The following is a 25,239-nucleotide window of genomic DNA, read 5'->3' on the forward strand; positions in this document are numbered from 1 at the left end:
GTGACAGAGTACAATGAGTATTCCTTAATGAAAAATCATTAATATAAATTTAAGCTATTAAATATGGTGGAATGTTTGAGAACTTTTTAGAAATCACTTTGTGTAAATTATTCACCATCTATTGCCTATGTTTTTACATGACTTTCTAAAGCCAAGGCTTTTAAACTTGCTGAAATACAATGATTTATTCACATATTTAGAGAGGCTTTATCAAGTACTACAGCTGCTGTGATGATGGACATGGTTTCTGTAAATATAAGCAGTTTTAGCCTGTCATTTGTTTTGGCTCCATAAAATGCTGAAGCATTAGAACATCTGGCTTTTCTTTCAACAGCGTGTAGCTAGTCCATCAGAATATTGAATTAGGTAAGAGGATTTTGATTATCAAGGCTGTTTTTTAACTTAGTTGTCAGTGAAAGTTAAAACTCTGTAGCTAAAGTAAGTGATGACATAAGTAACGTAAAAAATAAGGAGCACAGATTGTTTTAATCACCGAAGTGTTCAGCTTGTTTCAACAGATAAGGAAATACAGGGATTTTTGAGTCTTTTTTTTTTTTTTATAGCACATTGTTATAATACTTTACATATACACTGTACAATAGTTCTTTTGTATCAGAAGACTTCCATACAGAAAAAAAAAAATAGTTCTATAAAACATTCCGTAGTTCATCTGAAAGATTTGGAATAAAACCTGGGGCTCTTAATCTGGAGGTTAACAGAAAGAGGGGACAAAATTCTGGCAATTCTTCTGTTTTCATACATTCATATTGGTAAAAGGGAAACTTGTTATGCCCGAGAGGACACAGAGGAGTCTTGAGCCTCTCTGTTCAAGGCATAACGTTAGAGTGGCTACCTCCAGGAGATTTGTTCCTCCCCTTGTGTGAGTGCCAATTCCACAGGCTCGTACTTGAGCTGTACAGGACAATTTGGTTTTGTTTCTAAGCAACAGATACATTAGACGATGGCAGTTCAAAGCTGTGAGCGTGCAGTGTTTGATGGAATTAGACTCCAAGGCTTTTTAGGAAGGGATCATTTCAAGGTTCGCTGATATCGATAAACTCTTTCTCTGGGGGAGGACCACCTCGGTACCAGCTGCAAGTGCCATCACTTCTCTTGATACAGGCATAGTGCTTCGCTTGGTGCCCGTAGAGCTTTCTTTCTATCAGCCAGTCTGTCCAGAGGCACTCGTTTGGTGCAGTGATTGAGCAGGGCACCATGTAGCAGGTAGTGATCTAAATGTGAAATAGGACATGAATTCAGAATATTACAGGTTTCTTTCAAATGGTATTTATTCTCAAATAATGTATGTGGTGCATGAGAGAACATTTCCCAGCAGTGAAAGCTGCTAGTGCCTGTAAGGTGGGCTCCACTGCTAGACAGTGTTTCCTTTTATACTTACTTTGCAGCCACAGCCCATTTGATATCTCTGATTAAGACTCTTCTTTTGAGACAAGGATAAATCATCCCACGGTTCAATGTAGTTGCATAAATGGATGAGGACTTTGCCATCACTTAAAATTTGGCCTACAGCATGGAAAAGGAAGAAAAATCAGGCAAGCAAATCAAACTGTTTTCTAAATAATGATGAAGTACATTACAAGAGCACCTGAGGTTTTTAACTAATTGCTCCAAATTAGTCATATTTCATGCTTTTTTCAACGGACATAATTATAACTGTGAGAGTGAGTCTGCTGATCGCATGCTGAATAAATACAAAAGATTTAAGAAGGATATTTTTCAAAAGATGCTGTTAATCTGCCAGCAAGGGATGGATGCAAATGCAGTGGGATATTAAACTAGATTTCAAGACTCTCTAGAAAAATCTGTGATTACTTAGAACTCCAGGTCTGCACACACATAGGGATGTGTTAAGCGTGTTTGCACTCCTGGGGAAATCAGTTTTAAACAAATAATAATGGCATGCTTCCTATTTATTAATTCCGTAGTTACTGACTATGACTTCCTTTGAAACTGCTTTAGGTTTGTTGGATGAAGGGTGGGAAATGAGTAAGATCATGGTACAATTACAGCTTTCCACACTTTGTACATTTCATTCTGTTTGTATTACTTAGTACATAAGTATATTATTTTTTTTTTTAATCAAAGGCTGGCATGTTTTTGCAAAGCCAATCTAAGCAGTGATTTCTGGTTTTATATATACATTACTTCTAATTTACCTGTCAAAAGATACTGTTTTTTGTTATTAGCTTCTAGTTTCACTCCACAGAGTGACGAATCAAAAGGCGTATAGACATACTGGACATCCTTCAGCTTTTCAAATCCTTTAAACATCTGAAAATTATCAGAAACAAAGTCAGCAGTGGGAAAAAATAACACAAAAAAAAACAGTTGCAAATGACAGCTGAAAGAAATATATGGTGCATCTCTTTTTAAAGACCTCTAAAGTGTGAGAAATTACCAACAGTTCTCTAAGTTACCCACCCTTCTCTACACTAAATGAAATATCTGCTATTTTTAGAAATAAATTAGGTCCCTATTTTTAAAAATAATAAGCGTTATGATGTGCTTTTCCGGAGTTTTTAATGGATCTTTAAAGCTTTGTCTTCCATTGATATTCTACTGGCATCTTCTACTTAGGGAGCAATGCAGCAACATTGTTCAACTCGAACAAGGTTCTGCAGCATTGTAAGATGGAAAAATTTCTCAATTTATTACTATGGGAAATTTTATCTTGATCAGTGTAATAGTGTCTCTCTTCAGAGATGTGAAACATGCTCAGCGTTGTTCTTATATTCTGTCATTCCAGCAAGCTGGTCTTCCACATTCAGAACTTTGCCCAATGCAACCTTCTCAAATAACTGTTGGCAAATGGGATCCAGCTCTTAGAATTTGTGACCTGCAGCACCAAAATGGATAGGTTCAGGATCAAAGCTTGTGCAGGGCTTGGGTTGGACGCTCCCTTAACTGGCATGAAAATAATTCTTAACCAAGCCATTAAAAGATGAAAACAAATTTAGCCGTGTCCAAATGTGAGAAGGAACCATAAGATGCTAATCAGCCTCGGAATGCCTGTCCTCACCTAATATGACATAACTGAAAGCCCAGCACTTCAGGGGCCCCATTCAGTGACATCATGCTGTGTGTGGACAGCTGTGGGCAACCACAAGGCTGACAGCTCCCAAGAGCAGGTTCTCCCAGTTGCAGCTGGCAGCACTGGAAAATGTATTGGCGTTACTCAAGTTCTCTCAGGAGATTTAAATAGTAGAGGGCACTAGAAAGCACGCTCTGATATGTTGGTTTTTCTGAAGCCTTATTTCTGGAATAAAAAAAAAAAAAAAAGCCAAAGTTGTTGTCATCGGGCTCCCGATCCAAAAATATTAAATGGGAATTTTGAAATACTTAGTAGAAAAAACAAACACACTGAACAAAAAACAAAACAAAACAAAAAAGGCAGCAGGAAAAATAACATAAAAACATATGTAATGAAAATGTGGCCAATTTTATTAGATAAAAGTAGTCTGATATGTGAGCCCAGCATAAAGTTCTCAGATGGGTGACCAGATAAGGAGGTGGGAGCAGGCTGCTGTGTGCTGTGGAGCAGCCTGCCTTATGGTGACCCAGCACCTCAGCAGGAGCCCTGGGCCTTCCTCACTCCTCTTAAGAGCCCTTGGACTTCTGTCTTCTTCAAAACCTGAGTCCTCTGCTTCTGTTGGGCTGAAACTTGCCTTTTTCAGGGCAGAGGTACTAGACATGGATGTCTAGTACGTAGAAACTACATGAACTATGCAACCATCCCCTGATGAGTTCTCTCTGTACTCCGACCTTTGGCTGAGCTACAATGTATAGTGGGCTACAACTTTTCTTTTAATATATCATCACTTGACATAAATTGAGTCGTTATTCAGACAATACAAATTGATTTAGCTATTAAAAAAAAAAGATAAAATTCTATGGCAATTTATAATGGAGGTCTAGCTAATATTTTAATTAATTTGGTGTTTGATTTATTGGCTTTTTTTTTTTTTTAAATGGTAGTCTGACCTCTCTCAGGTTTTGACCTAGATATTTGTTAAAGCATTTCTTAAGATTACAATCTTCTGTTCAACTCAGTAAGTCATATTTAATGGTACCATATTTCTCTGGAAGAAGAAGTTTAATTCTTTCAATGGGTTTCCATCCAGGCAGCTTGTGTGGAAAATACTTTGCAATTTTGCATATACTAGTTTAATTTGATAAAATGTGCTGATTTCACGTATGACAGTAATGTTTTGTGTCTTCACTATTCTGATAATATAGGACAAAGTGTTGCAAAAGCTAATGGCACTGTTTTAATATTTAGCTGGCTTCTTGAAGTAAGTATGAGGACAAAGTCAGTAACAATAGTATTATGAAGACAAATATTCATTTGCATTTAAATCACATATTTTCTTTTCTCTTTAGTATAATGCTGTAAATATTGCAATAAAAGAAAATAACAGTTAATGGAAAAATACATGGCTTCTTGACATGCTAGTTCATAGATATAAGATGAAGATTCCCCATAATTATTCTTTTCTCTTATTTCTGAAGATTGACAACAAAACCGTATTTACTATTTTTGTCCAAAAATACAACTGTTTTAATGCTAAGCCTAATGCATTGCACTTAAAATAACTGAAATATCATGTTTGTAACAGGAGTAGCATAAACCAGCCACACTGTTACATGTCAAACAGCCCAGAGAGTAAAATAAAAGAGAAACAGCAGCATTTTGCTGAATTTATGGCTGCAGTAAAATGTAACCTCTCTAGGTTCTGTGTTTCTTTTCCAAGAGGGGAGAAGAATTGCTGAGGGAGATGCAAATACCTGTGTGTCTTAGAAAGTATTCACCAAAACTAATCCTGAGTGGATAATCATGTTTTAGCTTGATAGGTCTTACAGCTCAGAAGACATGATTAACGAGTCTGTTCTTACTGTCTATGTTATATAAAGCAAATTCTCTAAGCAAATCCCCCCCAGTCCTGTAAATGTTTGTTCACTGGGTTAGCCAGAAACAGGCAGTCAGTGCCATCTGACATGGAAAGGGTTGTTCAGTTTGGCAGAACTGCAAGCCATCACATTTACAATGTGAGATATCATTCTGGAAGCACTCGAGAGAAGAAAACATTCTACCAGTTGACATATGCTGTTGATTTAGAGTCTTTCAAGTGTTATCACCTGAGGGAGAAGGTAAGAAACGGTGTGACCGAGCTAATGGTCTGGTCAACCAAGTTCTCAATTCTTCAGGAAACAGATAGACAAATGAGGTCACTGATCCATGAGGCTCAGTTTGGGGATTTCTGACAAGCTATTTCTGTGGTGTGGATTGTCCCTCCACTTGGAGGTGGCCAAATCGGGCTGATTGTAAACAGTGCTGTATTTTAATCATTTTGCACTTAGCAAATGCTTACAAGCATGAGTTACTTAGATTTCCTTACTCCCTTTACTTTGGTAACTTGATGTGGACTTTGCAATATTATCCACAACACTTTCCCATCACATTTCTGTTAACTTAGAAGTGAATGTTTCTCAGCAATTTTCGAGTATGCCCAGCCCTTCTTAATTTTGACCATCTCTGAATGATAAGCTGAGAGTAAAACAGGTTTACATCACTCTATCAGTTCCTCTATGGTTTACCAGGTGCAGGCAGAGTTTCTGTTAAGGATTTATGTTAGTGCCACGCTGACGTTGCCAGCCATCCCACAAAAGGTTCACAGTTTATAGAAGCTCCTGTTTGCTCACAGGAGTGAGATTTCAAACAAAAATCCTTCCATTTGTGTTGTTAGAGATGCTGAGCGGGGAGCTGGGTCTCCATGCAGTTGAGGAGCGCTCTGGGTACTGGGGTGGAAGCCTCAGCTCCTGCCTCCTCTCGCTGTCCAGAAGCAAAAATCTATAAAGTGGGGCTGTTAATGACCTGCTTGTCTTTAGTCTAAGCTTGTATGGACTCATAGAATTGTTTAGGTTTGGAAAGACCTCTAAGATCATCGAATCCATCTCTCTGGTTTGTCTAGTCCTAGCTGACTAGACTTCTGAACCTTAGTGGAAAGATCTCTGACTGATTGTTGAGTTTTGAAGAGGCTTCCGCTTCAGAAAATTTGGGAGGAATTCCAAAGCAACCCCAGTATACAAATATGGTTCAGAGATTTCCATGTGCTGTTACTGAAGAACAGGATTATAGACTGGAAATAATAACCTAGACTAGACTTCTTTTTTGTGCTGAAGTATGAGATGATTTGCATCTCTCTAAAGTTACTGGAGTGTTGCAGGGTAGCAACAGAAAATTAAAGTGCTAATGGGAGGGAAGAGAATCACTCTGGTATTTATATATTTATTTCTGTGAAGAAACGTTTCAAAACATCCTTAATAGTGTTAAGAAGGCAGAATCTGGCAGATGGTGAACAGTTTTTAGGTTTGTTTTAGCAAGGTAAAAAGAATTGGCTTGTTAAATAGCTATAAAACCTTAACAGAAGTCATGTGTGATAACTGTCCTTGTGATTATTTTGAGGTATTTTTGTTTCCCATAGATTATTTTTAGTAAAACTCCTGTAAGGTGACCAACTGATACAATTTGAAGGACTGAATTATTTTTTGGTAGCCATTCATAGTGATCTACTTAAGTGTTCCCAGTAAATGCAATAACACAAATCAATACAAATAACATAAAATAATAATCTATGATAAAAAGAGAGGTAAAATCACCAAGAAAACTTAAAAAAAGCCAGCCAACCAAAAACTAGTACCAATGCACACGAACACATTTTAATTGAGTGTACTCCTCTTTTGTGTATTCCAGAAACAGGTAGATCATGATCTTTTTTACATCAGTGAGAGTTTGATGGTGACTTGACTGAGATCAAGATATGTCATCTTAAAGCACGTTAATATGTCTCCTTCTTCGAGCTGAAGAAATAGTGGGCAAATCCTGTAGGATTCTGCATGAGTGTATTTTTGGGAGCTCCCAGTTTGTGTTTGCTTTCATAACCACATTCATGCAGATGGATTTTTGTTTAATGAATATCAGGGAAGAACTCCTGTTTCTGAAAATATCCCCATTCATTTATGACCAAAGGTCTTTCCAGCTGCAAATATTTTCTTCTGTTTATAAAGTTTGCATCATCCAGTCAGAGAGTTGCAATATCACAATGCAATATAGATGATCAAGTATCCACCAGAATGAACTCCATTCATGGGCTGAAGTACCTTTTCATAAAGTAGTCATAAAGCAATTGTGAGTAACACAAATTTTCATTAAAATACAGTTATATAGCATGTAACTCATGAATGCCATAACAGCTTTATTTTTTTTTCTTTTTATTTTTAATCCCTACTTTCTTTGATCTGTTGTGTAGTTCAACTGGGTCTAACCATGAAGGCAGCTGGAGCCTTTTCTAGCTAAAAGCATTTAGGGATAACTTGTAGTCAGTTGTTATCAGCATTGAACTTCAAAATAGCTAAGTGATTCCATGTACCTTTATTTGTTTGATTTCATACCGGATCATTTTGTGGGTGTCAAGAGGATCATCACTGGCAGGAACCACCTTTTCACTGGTTATTTTTGCTCGAATCACTGTAATAGAGAAAAAGATTGAAATGCAGATAAGCATGTGCTTACTTTTACAAGCAATAGTGGAAATTACATTGCTAGGTTTTTAACATTGTTTTTACAGTTTACCTAGAAATAGATTTTAAGGCTTTTTGCTATGAGAACACTACACTGAATTAACTCCTGAAAATAAAAATAAGTGGGCTGCCTACAGTATGAATTTGAATTTCCATTAATCTGGAAATCTGAATTAAGTTGGCTCTCAGTTTTGACAAAGCCATCCATCAAAATCTTTGAGGGACTTGAGTCCCCTAAAATTTTATCAGACACCCATCATTAAAATCGGTGAGCAAAGGAAAGGGACACTTCTGTTGATGACAGAATTGTTGCTCAATTAAATAGACTTGATGTTAACACTCTAAAAGACTGTGCCAGGCAAGGTTAAAAAGTCAATTTTATGCATGAAATCAGAAGACAAGAAGAGTAGTCTCTCATTCACTTTTCTGAAACTATGCATTTTAGCATTTTTCTTAACATAACACATCATTAGCTGCATTAATCTGTATAAATTAACTACTACCTCTTCTGACATGTTTTATTTCCTGTTCTCTAGGCAGGGGAAATATGAGGTTTTGTGAAAGAAGAAATAGGATTTTTTCCTGTTTGTTGGAGGTGTATCTCTTCTATATGCTGCTAAAAATACACCAGGACTGTTAGGCACAGAGGATAACAGGGTTCTAAGAATAAGATATGTGAATGAAATTCCTCTGGGGACTTCTATCCCCCAGAAGTATTGAGTGTCCTATTTTTGCTCGGTTCTGGATGGATAGATACTGGTAAAAGCTGGAGCAATCAACAGCCAAAACTCATTTCAGCTGTAAGTCCAGTTTGCACTTGAGCAGATCTGTGCAAGGACATCTGCAAGGTATGGTAGAGACCAGAAAATATTCTCCCATATGAGGACAAATCTCAGACACTTTATTTCTTATTTTCTTGTCATTTTTTCACGATGAGAAGAACCATTCTATCAAAATTAGTATGAGACAAGCATAATGTTTCACAGAATAACTTGGGTCAGGAGGAGCCTCTGGAGGTCTAGTCCAGCCTTTTGCTCAGCTTCAATCAGGATGTTCAGGGCTGTGTCTAGCTGAGCTTTGAGTATCTCCTAGGATGGAGATACTGCAGCCTCCCTCAACCCTTATTCCAGGGCTTGACCACTTTTCCAGTGAAATGCTCATACTTCTTCACTACAAAAAAAATCAAACTGATGCAGAGCAAAATCTTTTGGCATCAAAATCATGCTTTTCCCCAAACCCATTGCTTTGAAAGATTGACCTCTAAACATCACATCTAAAGAGGAGTAAGAAACCCAGACTGTGAATTTCCTTACAGCCAAATAGAGGTGAGTCCCATCTAATAATGGGCAATTCTCATTTCCTCACTTATTGCCAGAGCAAGCTAGATAAATTAATCAACATGATGCAGTTGCCTACAGCTTCAAAGCTTGAGTACTCTACCTTTTGGCACAATGCTCCATCCTCCCAGGCCATTTAAACTCTTTTAAAGGAGTGTTTTAGACTTACGGGTTGGACTGGAAGGACAGAGTTCTTTAAAGTATGAACAGCAAATTCTTCATTTCCAATGGTAAGTGGCAGCATCCCTTTAATCATCTGCAGATGTGTTATGTTCCCACAAATTAACAGTACTTCTTAAGGGCTTTGATCTAATTCCAGATAGAAAATGTTGTGGATTGTGTGTACTATACTGCTGGAAAGGTCAAATTAGAATCCTGTTTTGTTTTGCATTGCTTTCCTTTGCATCATTATTTCCAAAAATAGAAGGTTTTTTCATTAGAGTTCACTCGCTATAGAAAGTGAGGGGTGAGACAACAGTTAGGAGCTAGCTCCATTATTTTCTTAATGCCATAACACAGTTTATATTCAGGAAATGAAAATATTTGTAGAATAATTAAAACTAATTTTCCCCTGTGTTTAGTGTTGAAACGTTACTCATGTTCATATTTTTTATTAAATCCTGCTTGTTAACATCTCAGAGGAGCATTACAAGATGATCAGTGATAGCTCAGAGGGTCTCCATGGAGTTATGCAAGGCTGAAAGGATAACATTTGGGGATTTGTCATGAAGAGATCTTTTTCTGGGTGTGTAGAAGAAAATGAAAATCATTATGTTGTGTGTGTTTCATATGTTTATTTAAAAGAAGGCTTCCAGATGGCAAAGGAAAAATGAATTGCGATCTTTTTTCTATTTTGTTTTTTTTTAAAGGACAAGGAAGTTGTATTGTGACAGCATGTCTACATCTTCAGTTATTTGGGTTTCACTTTTCTATTCTCCTGAAACCAGATTCAAATATTTTTGGGCCTTTTAATCCTTCTTGCGTTTCTTTTTTCTGTGCTTTAATTTTTTTTTTTTTTCGATCGGTGTCGTCTAGCTGTCTCCTAAAACCTCTTATTCATGTGGTTGCTTCTGTTTTTGACCACAAGCACTTCCTGATTTAGCATTCCTGGGCCCAGACATCTCCCTCTCCTCATTCGTGGTTCAGAGGGCGGTTAGAGCTCAGGACTCCTCCTAGTCTGCACTTCTTTTCAAGAAATGGTTTCAAGTACACCATGGCTGGCTTGGCTTCTCCTCTGCTTGACTGAGAACAGCCTCTGGTTGTTTAGTGTAATAAAGTCAGTTTATCTGTCAGGCAGTGATTGGTTCCTTATGAGGAATTTGCATATATGAAATACATATGCAGAGCCTCCATATTCTAATGCCAGAAATTCAGTCTGCCTCAGATTTGTTCTGCATTAAAAATATATGGATGCCTGTCTTTTGAAAACCAGTATTTTTGTAGCATTTCTGCAGGACTCATGCTTTGGAACTCACAGAACTTTTCCAAAATTTAAACTTGTATCCCCACTTTGTAGCTGAAGGATGTCTCAGGTAACTGAACTGAAAGGAAGTTGGTGTGACCAAAGCCTTGCAGGGGTCAGGCAGAGCCTCAGAACAGAATGACACTGGTAATTGCTGGTTCCCATGATGATGCTCAGTCCATAGTGTCAAGCTGTCCTCTCTGAGCAGCTCCTGCTTTGGTTACTGGTGTCGAATCACATCACAGTTATAGGAGGACAAAGTTCTGTTCATACATCAGCTTGGCTATGGAACCGTCATTATTAAAAATGTGTTAAGAATATTTTTATTTCCCCAACCATTTCTGCATCAACAAATGATAATTTTGAACTGGATGAAAGACAGAACTCACTTAGTATAACATGGGATGTATTTGTGTTTATAGAGCCAGGAGAAAAGCTTTGGGTTTTATACAGCACAGAAGTATTTATAAATGGTACAGGTAGAAAGGCATTAACTGCATCTTTCCCAAACCTGGATGTTTTTTCTCAGAATTAGCTACACTAATTATTTACCTGTAAACAAACTGTGCCATCATCTTGTCTATTAGAGATTTTTTATGATACTATTTTTAATAGTATTATTGTACTTTTACAAGCTTTAAGATGATGCTATTTAGCCTTTTTTCTTAACCTATTGGTCACAGTACTATTGTTTGAAGACAGGCAACTTTCCTTGACAAAAGAAAGCAGCTTTATTATCCTTCAAAAACCATAACAAATTGCTGTTTGCTCTCCAGACTAACTTTATTGTCCTAAGAAATAGCAGGTAAGGGAGAAAGGAAAAAATGATGAATGAATGAGATCTTTTTTCCTCAGTATCTGTTAAATATCAGCAACTACAGAATGAAAAATCCTTACACAGGAAAATATTGAAGATGCTACTGGACATAAGAAATTGTAATTGCATACATACATTCTTATTTTAAATGTATAAACCATAAATAAGTAAAAATATTGCTACAAGTATAAATTTTCAAGATGGGCAGATAGGGAGGCAGACACTTGGAGCTTTGAAAATCTCTTCTGTCATCTGTTTGGACTCTAAAAGCATTCAAGCTACATCCTCAACAAAGCTGTCAAGTGTGTTAAGATCATGGTCCTATGAGAAATACAGATGACTATTAAGCTGTTGCTTCAGTTCAGTATTTTTGTTTCTGGGATGTGATTTCTATCCAAAGAAAAATACTTCACTGTCTTCTAGAGTGATTCATAGATTATTAGCACGATGGATACATCCAGTTTGAAATATTAGCTGCACTGGAATTTTCATTGTGTCAGGGATAAACTATGCAATATCTGCAGTTCATAAATGAATATATTTTTGGTTAGGGAGTTGCAGCTTAAAGCAAACCTTCCTCATTAATGATCTCCAGTCCTTCAGCAGTAGGAGGTTAATGGATGGAAGGGTAAGGTGTCCAGGCTGGGTTTTGTAAAAATATGAGCTAAATCTTGTCCCTTAGCCTCGCAGGAGATTCTGAGGTCCATCAACAGAGAAGTGTGGCTCTGCATGGAGGAGAAGCTGTAGTGCTGGGACTGTGCCAGCCTTCTGTATTCCTAGCTTGCCCTGGGATTTCTCTCCTTTTATGCACCTCTAAGGCCTCTTTCAAGTTTTAGAAGTAGCACCTCTATCATTGACACTGCCTCAAAAATAGGCAGCTTCCTGAACTGCACATGAAAGTCTCTGATCTCTACTTCATCCTTTCTGCTGAGTATTCTTGCTGCTTGGGCCAGCTCAGCCCTTTATTTCCTCATTCAGAAAATAAAAGCAGTGAGTCCTGACGTGTCCAAATAATTAGATCCCTTTTGAGATTTGAGATCAGAACTAGGAGTAGCAACATCCTTCAAACGGACACCTTGAGGAAGAGTCTGTGTTTCAGTTGTAGCCTCCAGTTTACTTCAGACTAAGTTTACAGCCTATACCATAGCTAGCTGAATAGAAATTTCATCTTCATCACTTTTGAGCAGCTTTTTTGTCAAGAGATAGGGAAGTTTATTTCATATCACAGAAGTTTATAATCAGAATCAGCTTTGTTGAAAAAAAAACCATTAAATGATACATCAAAAACTATGTTGACAGTAGAGAAAGATAGAATCATAGAATCATGAAGGTTGGAAAAGACCTCTAAGATCAAGTCCAACCACCACCCAGCACTACCATGACCATTAAACCATGTCCCCGAGTGCCACATCTACATGTTTTTTAAACACCTCCAGGGATGAGAGTTAAAGATGTAAGTTACTGAAAAAGGTAGGAACCAAGTTTGTGACAATGACTCATTAGAGCTCTTTTTTCTCTCATATTTTACTGCCTCAGCTTAGCCCTGTCATTTAATTACCTAAAATATGAGGAGTGATTTTTGAGCAGTTGTTTCTACCTGTCTCTTTAATATCTAATACGTCAGTCAAGCTGTTGCCACATGCTATTGCTCTTGTAGGGACAAGGAGTAAGTGGCACAAGGAGAGGGATCAGAAAAATGTGTTGTTATGTGGATGACATCCTGAATATTTATGGGAACAGGGAGAAGGAAGCATCCAAATGTGCAAAATTGAAAAACAAAAGTGTTTGAAATTATTTATCAGTTAGAGTATGCTGTGTGAAGTAAAGCAGGAGTGACACCTGCAGGAGCCCCAACCTCTGAGACCATGAGTTTATTCAAAAATTGAATAATTAATATTTTATTTACCGTGGTTGCCTTTTGATGCCTTAGATAATATACCAAATACATTATGGTCCAAACTTACAAACTCTTGGTCTCTTGAAGAAAAATGCTGGCAAATAATACTGTAAAAGTGGCCAGAGGAATCCAAGGACAGTTTTGAGTATGTGAGGAGTTCCATGAGTACAGAGATATGACCCAAAAAAAAAAAAAAAAAAATTCTTTAGATTGGAAACTAAACTTTTGATTTTTTTTTTTCTTTCAAAGAGGGAGAGGAATCAGTAGGCAAGAAGAAAAATATCAACCTCAGAAAAGAAGAGGAATCCAACAGAATTTCTTGCAACACGCAAAAATTAATAAACGCACTTCAAAGCAATATAGAAAGAAGAGAATAGATAGCTTGGATAGAATTCTGAATAAAATAGGGTGTGTTTGCTGCCGATTTATATTGCTTACAAAATCTCTAAACAGTACAAGAAGTTGTAAAAGTCTTACTCTGTACTCATGATTCCCATCTGTACAGCATTGCCACTTTCCCTTATGCAGCTTTGCTACGTTTTTAACTAAATATGCTAATTGTTCAGTTATAAAATAGTCTTACTTGCTACATTTGCAGATTGTAAAGCTTTGAGTTTCACCAATGAAGAAAGCAAATTAACTTGGTTAAATATTCATATATCTGTGTATGGAAAAGATTGTAATTTCTCAAAATGCACATGGAAGGAAGAAAGAAGTATCAGCAATACAAAAAGAGCACCGTAACTTTGGTTTAAACTCACAGATGTAGCTGATGCTGCCAAAAGAAGGCAATTTGTCCAAAGGAAGGCAAAAGTTATTGATTGCTTGACATTAAAATATTGTTTTAAAAGAAATCATTAAATAGCTAACACATAGCTTTATATGCACACTGTTGTTTTTGAAGCAGATTCTTTTAGACACTTAGAAATAATTTTTAGGGTGAAGATTTTTATTTTCTTTTATTTGCATTTCAGTATGTGACTTGCATGTATTGAATTTCCAAAAGAAATAGCAGTAATGCTCAGTTATCTGCAATCTCTCAGGAAGAGAGGTGTGAAACACAGTGGGCGTGTCTATACTGTATAGAGGTACTTTAGCATTCACCTGCTCTTCACTTAGGAGAATATGTGTAGCTGTTGTTATGGGAAGCAGTTGTGGGAATCTTTGTGTGTTACGCATGTGACTTGGAACAGGCATCGTGGCTGCTGCGTTTTAATAAAACAAAGTAATAAGTAATACTATCAAGTGCTAGTATCGTGAGAGTAATGTTATGGCTTAATAACTTGCTCTTAACCTGAAATGTTTAAGGCCTTTTCAAAGCAAGTCCCTTAACAGCAAATTTTCTGGTTTCTCTGTTCTCGCTGAAGGATTTGCCAACTCTAGTCTCATAAAAATGCCATGATTTTTTATCCTATTCCCATTTATATTTTTCCTTATTTTTCTCTGCTGTGAATCCAAAAAAGGCTCAGCTCCAATTCCTTTTCGTATATTGTGAGTTGAGATGACCTGTACTGCATGCAAAAATCTCTGTACTCTACTTTCAAAAACTACTCTACTCTTTATTGCTTCAGTTATTTAGCTTTCAGCTTGGAGTCATGTAAATCCTTATCTTTATTTACTGTAAGTAACCTGAGTTAAACTCATAGGCAACTTATACTTTTGCAAATGGACTCAAATTTATTTGTGATCTTTCAGGATCTGGTTGTTAACACCAAAAGGGTTTCATCTTCTGTTCATTATTATGCTAATTTTTAACTACTTTAAGGAAGGATTTGGCATCCATGTGGTTTAGCTTCCTTCCTTTTGAAGGAAAAAAAAAACCGTATTTCATTCTTCTTTTCTATTTTGAATAGATATATTTTTCTGTCAAGTATGTCAAGCACTTCCTGTAGTAACTACTGCTGCAAGGAGTGTCCAAATGAATTACCATCATTTGGTAATCATTTGGGTTTCTCGTGGATTTTTTAATCAAAATCTACTGGGCACCATCATCGCCTCTGAAAAATAGTTTCAAAGTATTCACTTTTTTTTTTTTCTTCTTCTACAGAAGACTCTCGATCTTGCAGGGACAGAAGAGTAGGTTAGAAGTTTAGCCTAGATACTGAGTGAAAACTCATGCTTTTTATCAAACAAATTCACACAGTGTTCATGGGAGATGAGAAATCATAGAATGGTTTGGGTTGGAAGGGACCTTTGAAGGTCATTTAGTCCAACCCTGCTGCACTGAACAGGGACATCTGCAACTAGAGCAGGTTGATCAGAGACCCACCTGACCTCACCTGGGATGGTTCCAGGGCTGGGGCAGCGACCACCTCTCTGGGCAGCCTGGGCCAGTGTTTCACCATCATCATAAAAAATTTCATCCTTATCTCTCGTCTAAGTCTCCCTTCTCTTCATTTAAAACCATCACCCTTGTCCTGGCACAACAGGCCCTGCTAAAATGTCTGTCACCATCTTCCTGACAGAACTCTTTTAAATACTGAAAGGCCACCAAAAGGTCTCTCTGGAGACTTCTCTTCTCCAAGCTGAACAACCCCAGGTCTCTCAGCCTGGCCTCAGAGATCATTTTCATGGCCTCACAGGAGTGCGGCCAAATTTTAGAGGACGGTACCAGTTTGGTGACAAGATAGACATAACAATACACTGCTTTGAGAACAAATTTGGCGAATTTTTCTGATGTCTGGTGTTGTCACTGCCATACAGTGCATGTGTTCCACACAGCTTTTGATGCCTACAACATAAAGGAGGCTGCAACCATTCTTTCACACTGTTGATTTCTGAATTATTATGCAAGCTTTTAATTGTTTCAGACTTCATTAGAGAGACAGATGATTATTTCAGGTTATCTGCTGAGATGCTAGATCATCATTAATCTTTTGGGATTGGAAACCTGACATTAAACTCTGTACTTTCTTTTCTCTTTGAAGAACCAAGAAAAATACTTTAAAATGATCTTTAGCTTAAAAAGAACAATGTGTTTAACACACAGCTCATCTATAAATTTATCTTTCAACAGGACAGATCAACAAACAGTAGCTTCATGTCCAAACTATAACCCAACACAGATGTTTAAAGCTGTTGTACTAGTTCAGTTCTAGATATAAACAGAATGTATTTGCAGGATGGATTTCTTATCTGTAAGTCTACATTGTTAACATTCACTCTTTGTCCACAACTCCTAGACCAAAAGTCAAGGTGTCTTTAGTTCAAAAGATATTTATGCTAGTTAGGATGTTGTAGCAAGGTGGGTATCAGTCTCTTCTCCCAAGAAACAAGTGGTAGGACAAGAAGAAACAGCCTCAAATTGCACCAGGAGAGTTTTAGGTTGGATATTAGGTAAAAATTCTTCCCTGAAAGGGTTGCTATGCCCTGGCCCAGACTGCTCAGGGCAGTGGTGGAGTCCCCATCCCTGGAGGGATTTATAAGACATGTAGATGAAGTGCTGAGTGATGTAACTTAGTAGTGACCTGGCAGTGCTGGGTTGACATGGTGGGCTTGGCAGTGTTAGGTCAATGGGTGGATTTGATGATCCTGGAGGTTTTTTCCAACCAAAACAATTCTATGATGTAAAGGCCATTTTATTTTTCCGGCTTTGTATTTTAGTTTTTTGGTACTCCATCAATAAATACATATAGTCATCTATAAAATAACTAAATTCACAGCACAGATTCTGAAGTAGCAAGAAGGAAAAATAGTGGAATTTACTGGACTCTTTGGACACAAGTGTTTTTTTGGATCTGTAACCACAGCGCTTGTTGAAGAACATAGCTAACGGTAGTGAGAAAAGCAAGTTGGAAAGCAATGTGTGGAAGAGCATTCTCTAGTCTTAGTAGTGCTTCCAGTTCCATGAGAAATATCTGTAACTGGAATATCGAATCCTTACAGTAACGTCTTAGCACCTAGGCTGAAAGAGCTCTAGGGAAATTTTTGAAAGGGAAGATTAATTTAAAGTAAGCATTAGACCAGACCTAAACTCCACTAACCCACAATGCAATACAGAAAGCAAGGAGAAAAAGAAGGTGGTAGACCTACATATTGGATGTTGCAGGGAAAGGTCACAAATAGGTTTGAAAAGGTTTAATATTTTAATCAGTATGGGTCCCTCTACCCAATTAATATAGCCACTGTGCACATCTTTTAGTTACACAAGACAGCAGTGAAAAACCTTTTCTTTCCCCTGAGTAGTAAATTAGGATATTTCATCGTTCATTGTTATTCATTCCATTTTTATTCAGAAAAAATTACTGCCTTCCAAAAACTCACCATCTTGAAAAGCCCATGAATACTTTTGAAGCTGATAAAGCTGATACCAAGGATTATTTTATCACCATTTCATATGCCTGTTGACTTTCACTGTATTGTTTTGCAATGTACATGCTTTGCAGAATTTAGTTACTCTTCTCTGTTTAATGAACACAAAACTGTGCTACTCTGCATCCAAAATGCATTTTCATTTTAGCCTTTCAAAATGCAGGAGGTCTATATTTAAGCTCATTAGGACTCTCAGGTAGGTCAGGATTTTGTGAATCTCTGCGTGTTTTTGGCTCGGGATGCAAAAATTCCTTGTGTTGAAGGCAAGAGTTGATCAGGTTTGGCTTCCTTGTTAAACCAGAAGATTATGTGGGTTTGTTTTTTTTTAATTAGAATAATACTTTCAATTTACGAGAGTGAGGTTTTAAAATCAAGTTTTAAGAAACTTTCAAATGGAAGAGGTGCATGTATTTTTAACAGATGTGTGGTATTCTTTTAAATTAAATATTACCTAAAACCAAACACGATTTCCTAATGTTGTTCAAGGTCAGTTTTATTTTTCTGCACTGTTTTTACAGCTGCTACTCATGTTACCAGAAATATTTCTCTCTGCTTCACAAGACTCGAATACCACATCATTTGACTAGTAATCAACATCTGCCTAATTTCAGCTGAAGAATAACACTCTCTTTATACTCTACGGTCGGTAGAACGACACGCACGATGTTAGTGTAGATTTCCATTCATAGTTGCATGTCCCTTCCTCCCTGTGGAAGAAACCCCATGTTACTGGGATACTTTTTAATGAGAAAGTGAGGGATTAAAGTCCGGAGATTAATAGGATTAAGAGTTTGGCAGTCTTTCATGTTCAGCATTTTATGTTATTTAATCTTTGTTTCTGAGCTTGAGTGTTGTTTTCCCCACGTTGTGTGTAGAACGTTGGGTTTGAAATCATGGGGTTTAGTTTTTCAGCACTGTAGTGCATGCATTTAAGTAAAAGTAACGTGGTTCTTGAGCTTTCTTACCCTGCATTTATAACATACTCGGCAATGAGTCAGTGTTATTGAGTTACTTCTGAATCAGGCAGCTATGGTAAGTCTTCTGAGATTTCATACTACTACACAATACTCATCTCCACGTTTTTTTCACTAAAGCCAAATTATTGTACAGTTGTCAACTACGTTGTAATTGACAGCAGTGTTGTGCTCAGTGGATTTGGCTCCTTAAAATTCTCTCCCGTTGTTGAGTTTCATGATGCCACCTCATTTTACAGCTACAACTTTTAAGCTATTGGGAACACTGCCATGAAAAAGTTCAACAAGCAATGGAAAGGAGAGTGACTGCATTTTTCCAGAATGAGCCCCATTTTCATGCTTAAATGCCAGGGTTCTGTAGAATGGTTATTTACAGAAGATTGGAAATGATCCTTAGAGTTGCATGATATTGGCAATGCAATTCAGGTCTTGAATGCAGAACTGAAAAGTAAGTTAGGAACCTAACCAGATGAGGAATTTTGAAATAAGTTCTTAAAATGTTTGCTTCTATCTTTAACTCTCAGGTTTCGGGTTATTTGTAGATCTTATTCAGGTAATACTTCCAACTCCCAAACAGGAAATACAGCCCTTACCCTAGGAAGCTGTTGCACTGACACTTTGTGAGATGTTAGCTGCAAATGGAAGGGCTCAGATGGCTATTTTCCATAGCAGCACCCCAACAATTCATTAAACATGAATATTGAGGTGCTTTACTGAACTTTCAGCAAAGACAGGCACAGCTATGTGTGATTAACAGTGATTAACAGCACAGCATCTCTGCAGTCAGTGCAGCCTTTTTTTGTATCTTCAAAAGCATTGAAGTTTCAGCCTGTGATGCCCAGAAATTTATATGTATTGCAATTACAACTTGACTATAATATGTGGGCATTTGTACTAGTGATGGGCCTTTACAGGGTTGCAAATAAATTTCTTCTTTAAGAGCTTCACTCGGGGGTTGTGATTTTCCTGTTGTTTGAGAGAGAACTAGAACAGCAAAAGTCCAATACGTGCCTTCTATAATCAAATTCACAGTTCTTGGAATAGAAACTCAGATTTTATGTCTGTGTGGGACCCCTGAGCAGTGGTAGCTGCATAATCCTTTCCAGTCTATGACAAGTTACTCTAGAAATATACCTGTGAGAGTGGTGAGAGACTGGCAGAGGCTGCCCAGGGAAGCTGTGGATGCCTCATCACTGGAGGTGTTCAAGGCCAGGTTGGATGAGGCTTTGAGAAACCTGGTCTGGTGGGAGGTGTCCCTGCCCATGGCAGGGGGCTTGAACTAGTTGAACTTTAAGGTCCTTTCCAGCTCAAACCATTCTATGATTCAAGAGTCAGGATTTTTTATGGGATGCTGTTGAGACTCTCACGGAAGACTAAGGTCTGTTGTGTCCCTGTCTCTAATGGTCTTTTGTTAAGTGATATCATCATTATGTTTGTATGAACCCTGTACTCCCAAACACATGGAGATTAATTACATAGTTGTTTAAATTTGTGTCAGAACCCCCACTGAAGGTGCTCATCAGCCTGAAGATGTAATCAGTATCTGCAGAATCATAAAACTGTTTAAGGTTGGAAAAGACCTCCAAGAAAATCCATCATCAAATCCAGCCACCAACCCAACACTACTATGAGCACTAAACCATGGCCCCAAAGTGCTACATCTACACATTTTTTGAACCCATCCAGGGATGGGGACTCCATCACCTCCCTGGGCAGCCTGGGTCAAGGCCTCACCAGTCACACTCCTCACAGCAAGTAGACTCTGGGAGATTATGAATATGGTGGGTATATATAAAATAGTATAATACAAATAAAAAATAAAGTCCACTTTAGTTTCACTTGGAAGAAGTACTGTCTATGTTTCTATTACATTTCCCAGTGCTGGTTTTTCCCATCAGGCAAAGTTAATTCTTACTCTAATAATGTACAAATTAATCCATTCTAGTACAAAAGTAGTTAGTATATTGCATAGAGGCAAAATCGTGGGACACTGAGCCATGAGAGTTTCAATATGAAATTTAATAATAAAGAAACAGCATATTGTAATTTTATCCCAGGGGAGCTGGCTTTGAAAACTTAATTCTGGTGTATTTAAATAAATTTTTTACTGTTATTTTTAAATGTGATTAAAATTTAATATATCATCTGGCACATCTTACAATGCCTGATCTCCATGATCTTATGAGATTTTAGCAGACTGAAAATGCTTCCAAGCTCCAGCTGTAAAGCTTCCATCATATTTCTAAATGTGCTGCTCTCCTCCAAAGCTATAGAACTATTCTCTGAAGCTACATTATACATTTATTTTTACTCAAGATCTGTTAGCCATTTCTGTTGAAGTGTGGTGCTCAATATTCACTAAAAATACCATTTTCAATGTATGCTTAAGAAACAACAATAACACTTTAAATCAGAAAGAATACATCTAACTTTAAGGTTGAGTTCTGGTGTTAGATAGCTAAGAAGTGCAGAGTTTTTACATATTTGTCCTACTGTCCAAAAAATAACATTCTTTATGCCTGCGGGGGAAAATCCAGCATGAATTAAACATTAGAAAGGAATTGGTCCTCTCTACATGATTCTCTAATTTGATGTGAACATTGGTTTAGAATTGAGTCCAGGAAGACTGAGGTCAAAGAGGAAATATCTTATCTTGCCACTGTCTGATAAACTCAATTGCATCCATGGTTTTCTCAAACAAAATCAATTCTCAGAGGAATTTTCTTCTATTGGCTTGAAATTATGGTGCCTCACTACTGAATTTAAAATGTTAAGCAGCACATCCTCATCATGTTCCATTTCTGTAAGGAGAAAGCCTCCTGGATTCTCCTGGGAGTGGTGGGAGGTCAGTACTGGTACATCTATTCTGAAAACTTCCCACCTCCATTTCCAGTGGAAGTCCTCTGAAGAAGTACAGGTGTTGGGGCTTGAAGTCATTCAGGATATCCTAGGAGGGCCTCAGCATGAGTTAGAAGAACACAGGAGGAATGTATCTCCCCTTTTATATCGGAGGTGTGTATCTTCACGATGCTAGGTGCTTCCTACAGATGACTCACAGAATGGCTGGGGTAGGAAGGGACCCCTGGAGATCATCTTGTCCAGCCCCCCTGCTCCAGCAGGATGCCCAGAATCACACCAGACAGGTTTGGAATCTCTCCAGAGAGGGAGATTCTGGAGAGAAAAGTCTGGTAGATGAAGATTTACCTCTCTCTGAAATGAAATTTAAAACTACTGAGAAGTTCACAAAATCACACCCTCTTAAGGCTCTGTGGGAAGATTAACTACCAAACCCAAGGTGAGAGAATTGGCAGGGCTGGCATGGCACTTGTAGTGCTCTCTGGTACTCTAGGTCTGTCAGAAAGCCCATTATTTCCATCAGGTTACTCAGGTTGTGTGGTAGCTGTGGGTATTTAGAAAGAGAATAAAGCCACAGGAGCCTCCTTACAGTAAAAGTCAAAGTGTCACAGAGCTAATCATGGGAACAAAAGTAAAAGCGAGAAGAGCTTGTCCCAGACTTGATTAATTTCTCTGCTTGTTGTTTTGTGGTTTGGGTTTCTTGTTGTTGTTTTGGTTTGATTTCCCTTGGGTATCTCAAATAAATGCTGAAGTTTCTGAGCGGCTTTGCATGGTCAGTTAGTGGCTCAAGTACTGTCTATTGATTCAGGGCCCCCTCCCCATGCCCTTTCTCACTGCACCCAAATCACAAGTGATTCTAAAGGAAATTAAAAATGTTGCAGATACGGAATGAAAATGAGAAATAATGCAGTGAGCCAATACAGTGGTTGGTAGCTCTATGAGCAAGACTGAGACTTTGCCTCAGTTTTTCCTTAACTGTGGATTTAAAGGCATGGGTTGGTTTCTTTTTTTCTCAATCAGATGTGCTAAGGTTTTATTCAGCAAGGAAATATTTGAATGTGTTTGTGGGTACTGAGATGGATGAACTTAAAAATAACTGAATAAAATTGAGTGGTTTCAGCAAATAGCTGGGTTAGCATTCAACTGCCATAGATTTTGGTAGCTGAAAAGCTGTCCCCTTGTTTATCAATATTTTGGAAGCATGAAAATGTTGAAATTAGAATATGGACATTAAAACTTAATCTTCTTAAATCTTAAAAAAAATCAATCTTTAAGTACGGTGATATTAACAGAAATTTGAGAAGTGCTACTGCGGGGCATGTTCACTAGCATGGCCTGGGGTTCACTGGCCCTCTTAAGAACCAGGTGGCCCTGAGGACACAGATGTGGGTCCAAACTTGCTTTGGTTAAAATGCAGAGGCCCAGCCCTTGTCCCAGGGGATGGTGCCATGTCCAGGGCTCCAACCGTGCGTTGCCCCTTCCCCAGGGTGCCCCAGCCTGGACATGGGTGAGAAATCAAAGACCTCTGGCATCAGGGATGGAGGAGCTGTCTTGGCCAGTCTGGTTAGGGTAGTTCTCTCTTACACAGGGCAGACAACTCCACTGCTCTTCTCCAGCTCCTTTAAAGTCATTCTGCTCTGCTTATGCAAGATATTGTGGCCAAAGCTAATAAAATAATTCATCCATAAATGTTTAGAGCAAGTTTAGCATGTACACACAGCCAAAGGCATACCTGAAAATATGTATACACATATTTATATGAAGGAATTTCTCTATCATTTTATAATACATAGAAACATTATTTTAAAATTATAAATATTAAAAAAAGAGATCCTTGATCTAAACATTCTTTAGCCAAGAGGTTCATATTTCTTAAATAGGAATATTTATAGAAGTAGGACCTTGAGCATCAAGTTCAAATACAAGGTAGTTTTATTTTACAATCCTCAGTGTTGAAATATAAACAAAGTAGCATATAGCTACCATTTGTAAAATGTATCTTAAATATGTAATAAATCTTCATATACATCATAAGAATGGCTTCCCTCAGGAAGATTGCTCATAATGAGTATTTTGAATTTCCTCTATACTGTGAAATTGTTTATTTAGGAAAATCTCTGCATTGTCTGTTGAAGAACTGTCGCTTTCTTATGTATAGGAATGAGGCAGACTGACAGAGTTCAATGTAGACATGCACAGTTAAGCTCCTGATAGCATAACTTCTGTTTTCCTTCACACCTTAAACACCCTCCCCCCCCCCGAGTTTGTAATGCCTGGGGGACGTAACTTGCTGAAAAAGATTGCTGAACACGAGCAGATTAAAAACCAATTTAACTGATGGCCACAAACAGAGCTTAGAGTTTGTCATGGCTACAAAGATTTTCTGTCAGGGTATAAAAGCAATTAATCAGTATGCAGAAGGTATTGCCTGCCCCATAGAGATGCTAATTTTGTGACACTTTGGAAACTCATGTTCTACATTTACTGTTCACACTACATGGAAGCTAACCAGCCTTAGCTTGAGCTAATGAAATCAAAAGACTGCAAAATGTCACATTTTCTTATCCCCATGCAGTCTAATTTTGAAATCTTTAGGTTCTTTCTATAAGTTGACAACCACAGTACTGATTGTATATCATGGTAGAAAGTTGTCCTGAAGACTGGAAAGTTATATTTATACAGAGCTGCTGTAGCCAGTTGATCTGCAGAAAATAAAAGGGGTCTGTCTGTTTCCTGAAAAATATGTTTTGAAAATGACAGAAAACCCCAAGAATCAATGAAATAAATTGTAGTATAGCAGAACAAAGATCAAGTGTTTCAACATGTTATCACTGGGGGCTTTTATTGGGGGGAGTTTTTTCGTTCCAACCTGCCCCCTGAAGCGATATTAAAAATATCTATATGCATAGTTTACACAAAGTAGATGTATTTAGAAGGAATATTATAGAATATTCTATTATAGATGCTGCTAACAGCTACTTGAGAGTAGGCAGGGAGGAATACCTGAAGTTAGGACTCAATATAGAAGCCGTTCCTATTTTTAAAAAAGCCACTAAGTAATACAGCAATTTCAGCAATTTATAACCACAAAATATTCAGGAAAAGCAAGACAAGCCAAACAGCTACAACCATTTAATATTTTTTCCATAGCCCCCTCTCCGCAGTGGCTTTGCTTTAGAATCCGCGGGGGGATTAAGGCGGCGGGTGACCCCCAGTCACGGCCCGAAGCCCACCCCCGGAGGGGTCGCTTGCGTGCCCCCCAGGACCCTTGGCACTCACCGAGGGCGGCGTCGCAGATGAGGTGCTGGGGATGCGCGGGGGCACAGCTGCACCCCTCCACCAGCTCCCGGGCTCGGGGAGCCAGCAGCAGCAGCAGCACTAAGCCCCACCACCGACCCGTGCCGGGCTTCATGCTGCCGGGGCACAGCTGCTCGCTCGGCCAGGAGAGAAAGGCTTCCTCCTTTCCCTCCTCAGTTTCGGGGCTGAAGTTCCTCGGAGCCGGTTTCTTCGGTGTGCAGTTCGGTCTCAGCAGCCTGAGGGGGTTCGGGAAGCCCTCTAATGCTCCCTGCAAGCTGCTTATGGTAGCCGACTCCTCATTTCCCTGACATAGGACCCTCTTATTTATGGCCCTGACACCAACTCCTAACTCCGCCTTCCTTTAAGGAAAAATCACATCACTGGGGAAAGTTACTGTACCAGACGAGAGGTTACCTTAGTAAGCATTGCCGAGTTGCTGCTCTGAGTCATGGAACTATTAATAATCCAAAAAGCCTTTACTAAAAAACATCTTTTGCAAGTATCCGAGCCTGATTTTTTGATCTTTAGCTGAAGAAAGTTTTTCTCTTTTTCTAGTGAATTGCCTTCCAGTTTGGCTTTAAAACCTAGTCCTGCTACATTCTCTATTTTGGTCAGTAAACAAAGCTGTGCTTTTTTTTTTAAGCTCTGTTTTCGTTTGCAGTCCCTGATCTTCCTCTGCACTTCTGTGC

General features: G+C 38.2%; 2 protein-coding genes across 2 annotated transcripts in view; one reads left to right on the forward strand and one right to left on the reverse strand.

Annotated features, from left to right (window-relative positions):
- The window catches only part of SYN2 (synapsin II), a gene marked incomplete at its 5' end in the record, with an annotated part of 110,894 nt that overhangs the window by 26,212 nt on the left and 59,443 nt on the right, over positions 1 to 25,239 (forward strand). The gene's annotated exons all lie outside the window — the stretch shown is intronic.
- TIMP4 (TIMP metallopeptidase inhibitor 4) lies at positions 583 to 24,665 on the reverse strand. The gene is made up of 5 exons (XM_008948186.1): positions 24,533 to 24,665; positions 7,449 to 7,546; positions 2,178 to 2,292; positions 1,400 to 1,524; positions 583 to 1,232 (listed from the first exon to the last, which is right to left on the reverse strand). The coding sequence occupies exons 1-5, from the start codon at positions 24,663 to 24,665 to the stop codon at positions 1,035 to 1,037; spliced, it is 669 nt and encodes a 222-aa protein (XP_008946434.1). The 3' UTR covers positions 583 to 1,034.

The sequence above is a fragment of the Merops nubicus genome, unplaced genomic scaffold, assembly GCF_000691845.1.
Source record: "Merops nubicus isolate BGI_N331 unplaced genomic scaffold, ASM69184v1 scaffold15599, whole genome shotgun sequence".
NCBI classification, from domain to species: Eukaryota; Metazoa; Chordata; class Aves; order Coraciiformes; family Meropidae; genus Merops; species Merops nubicus.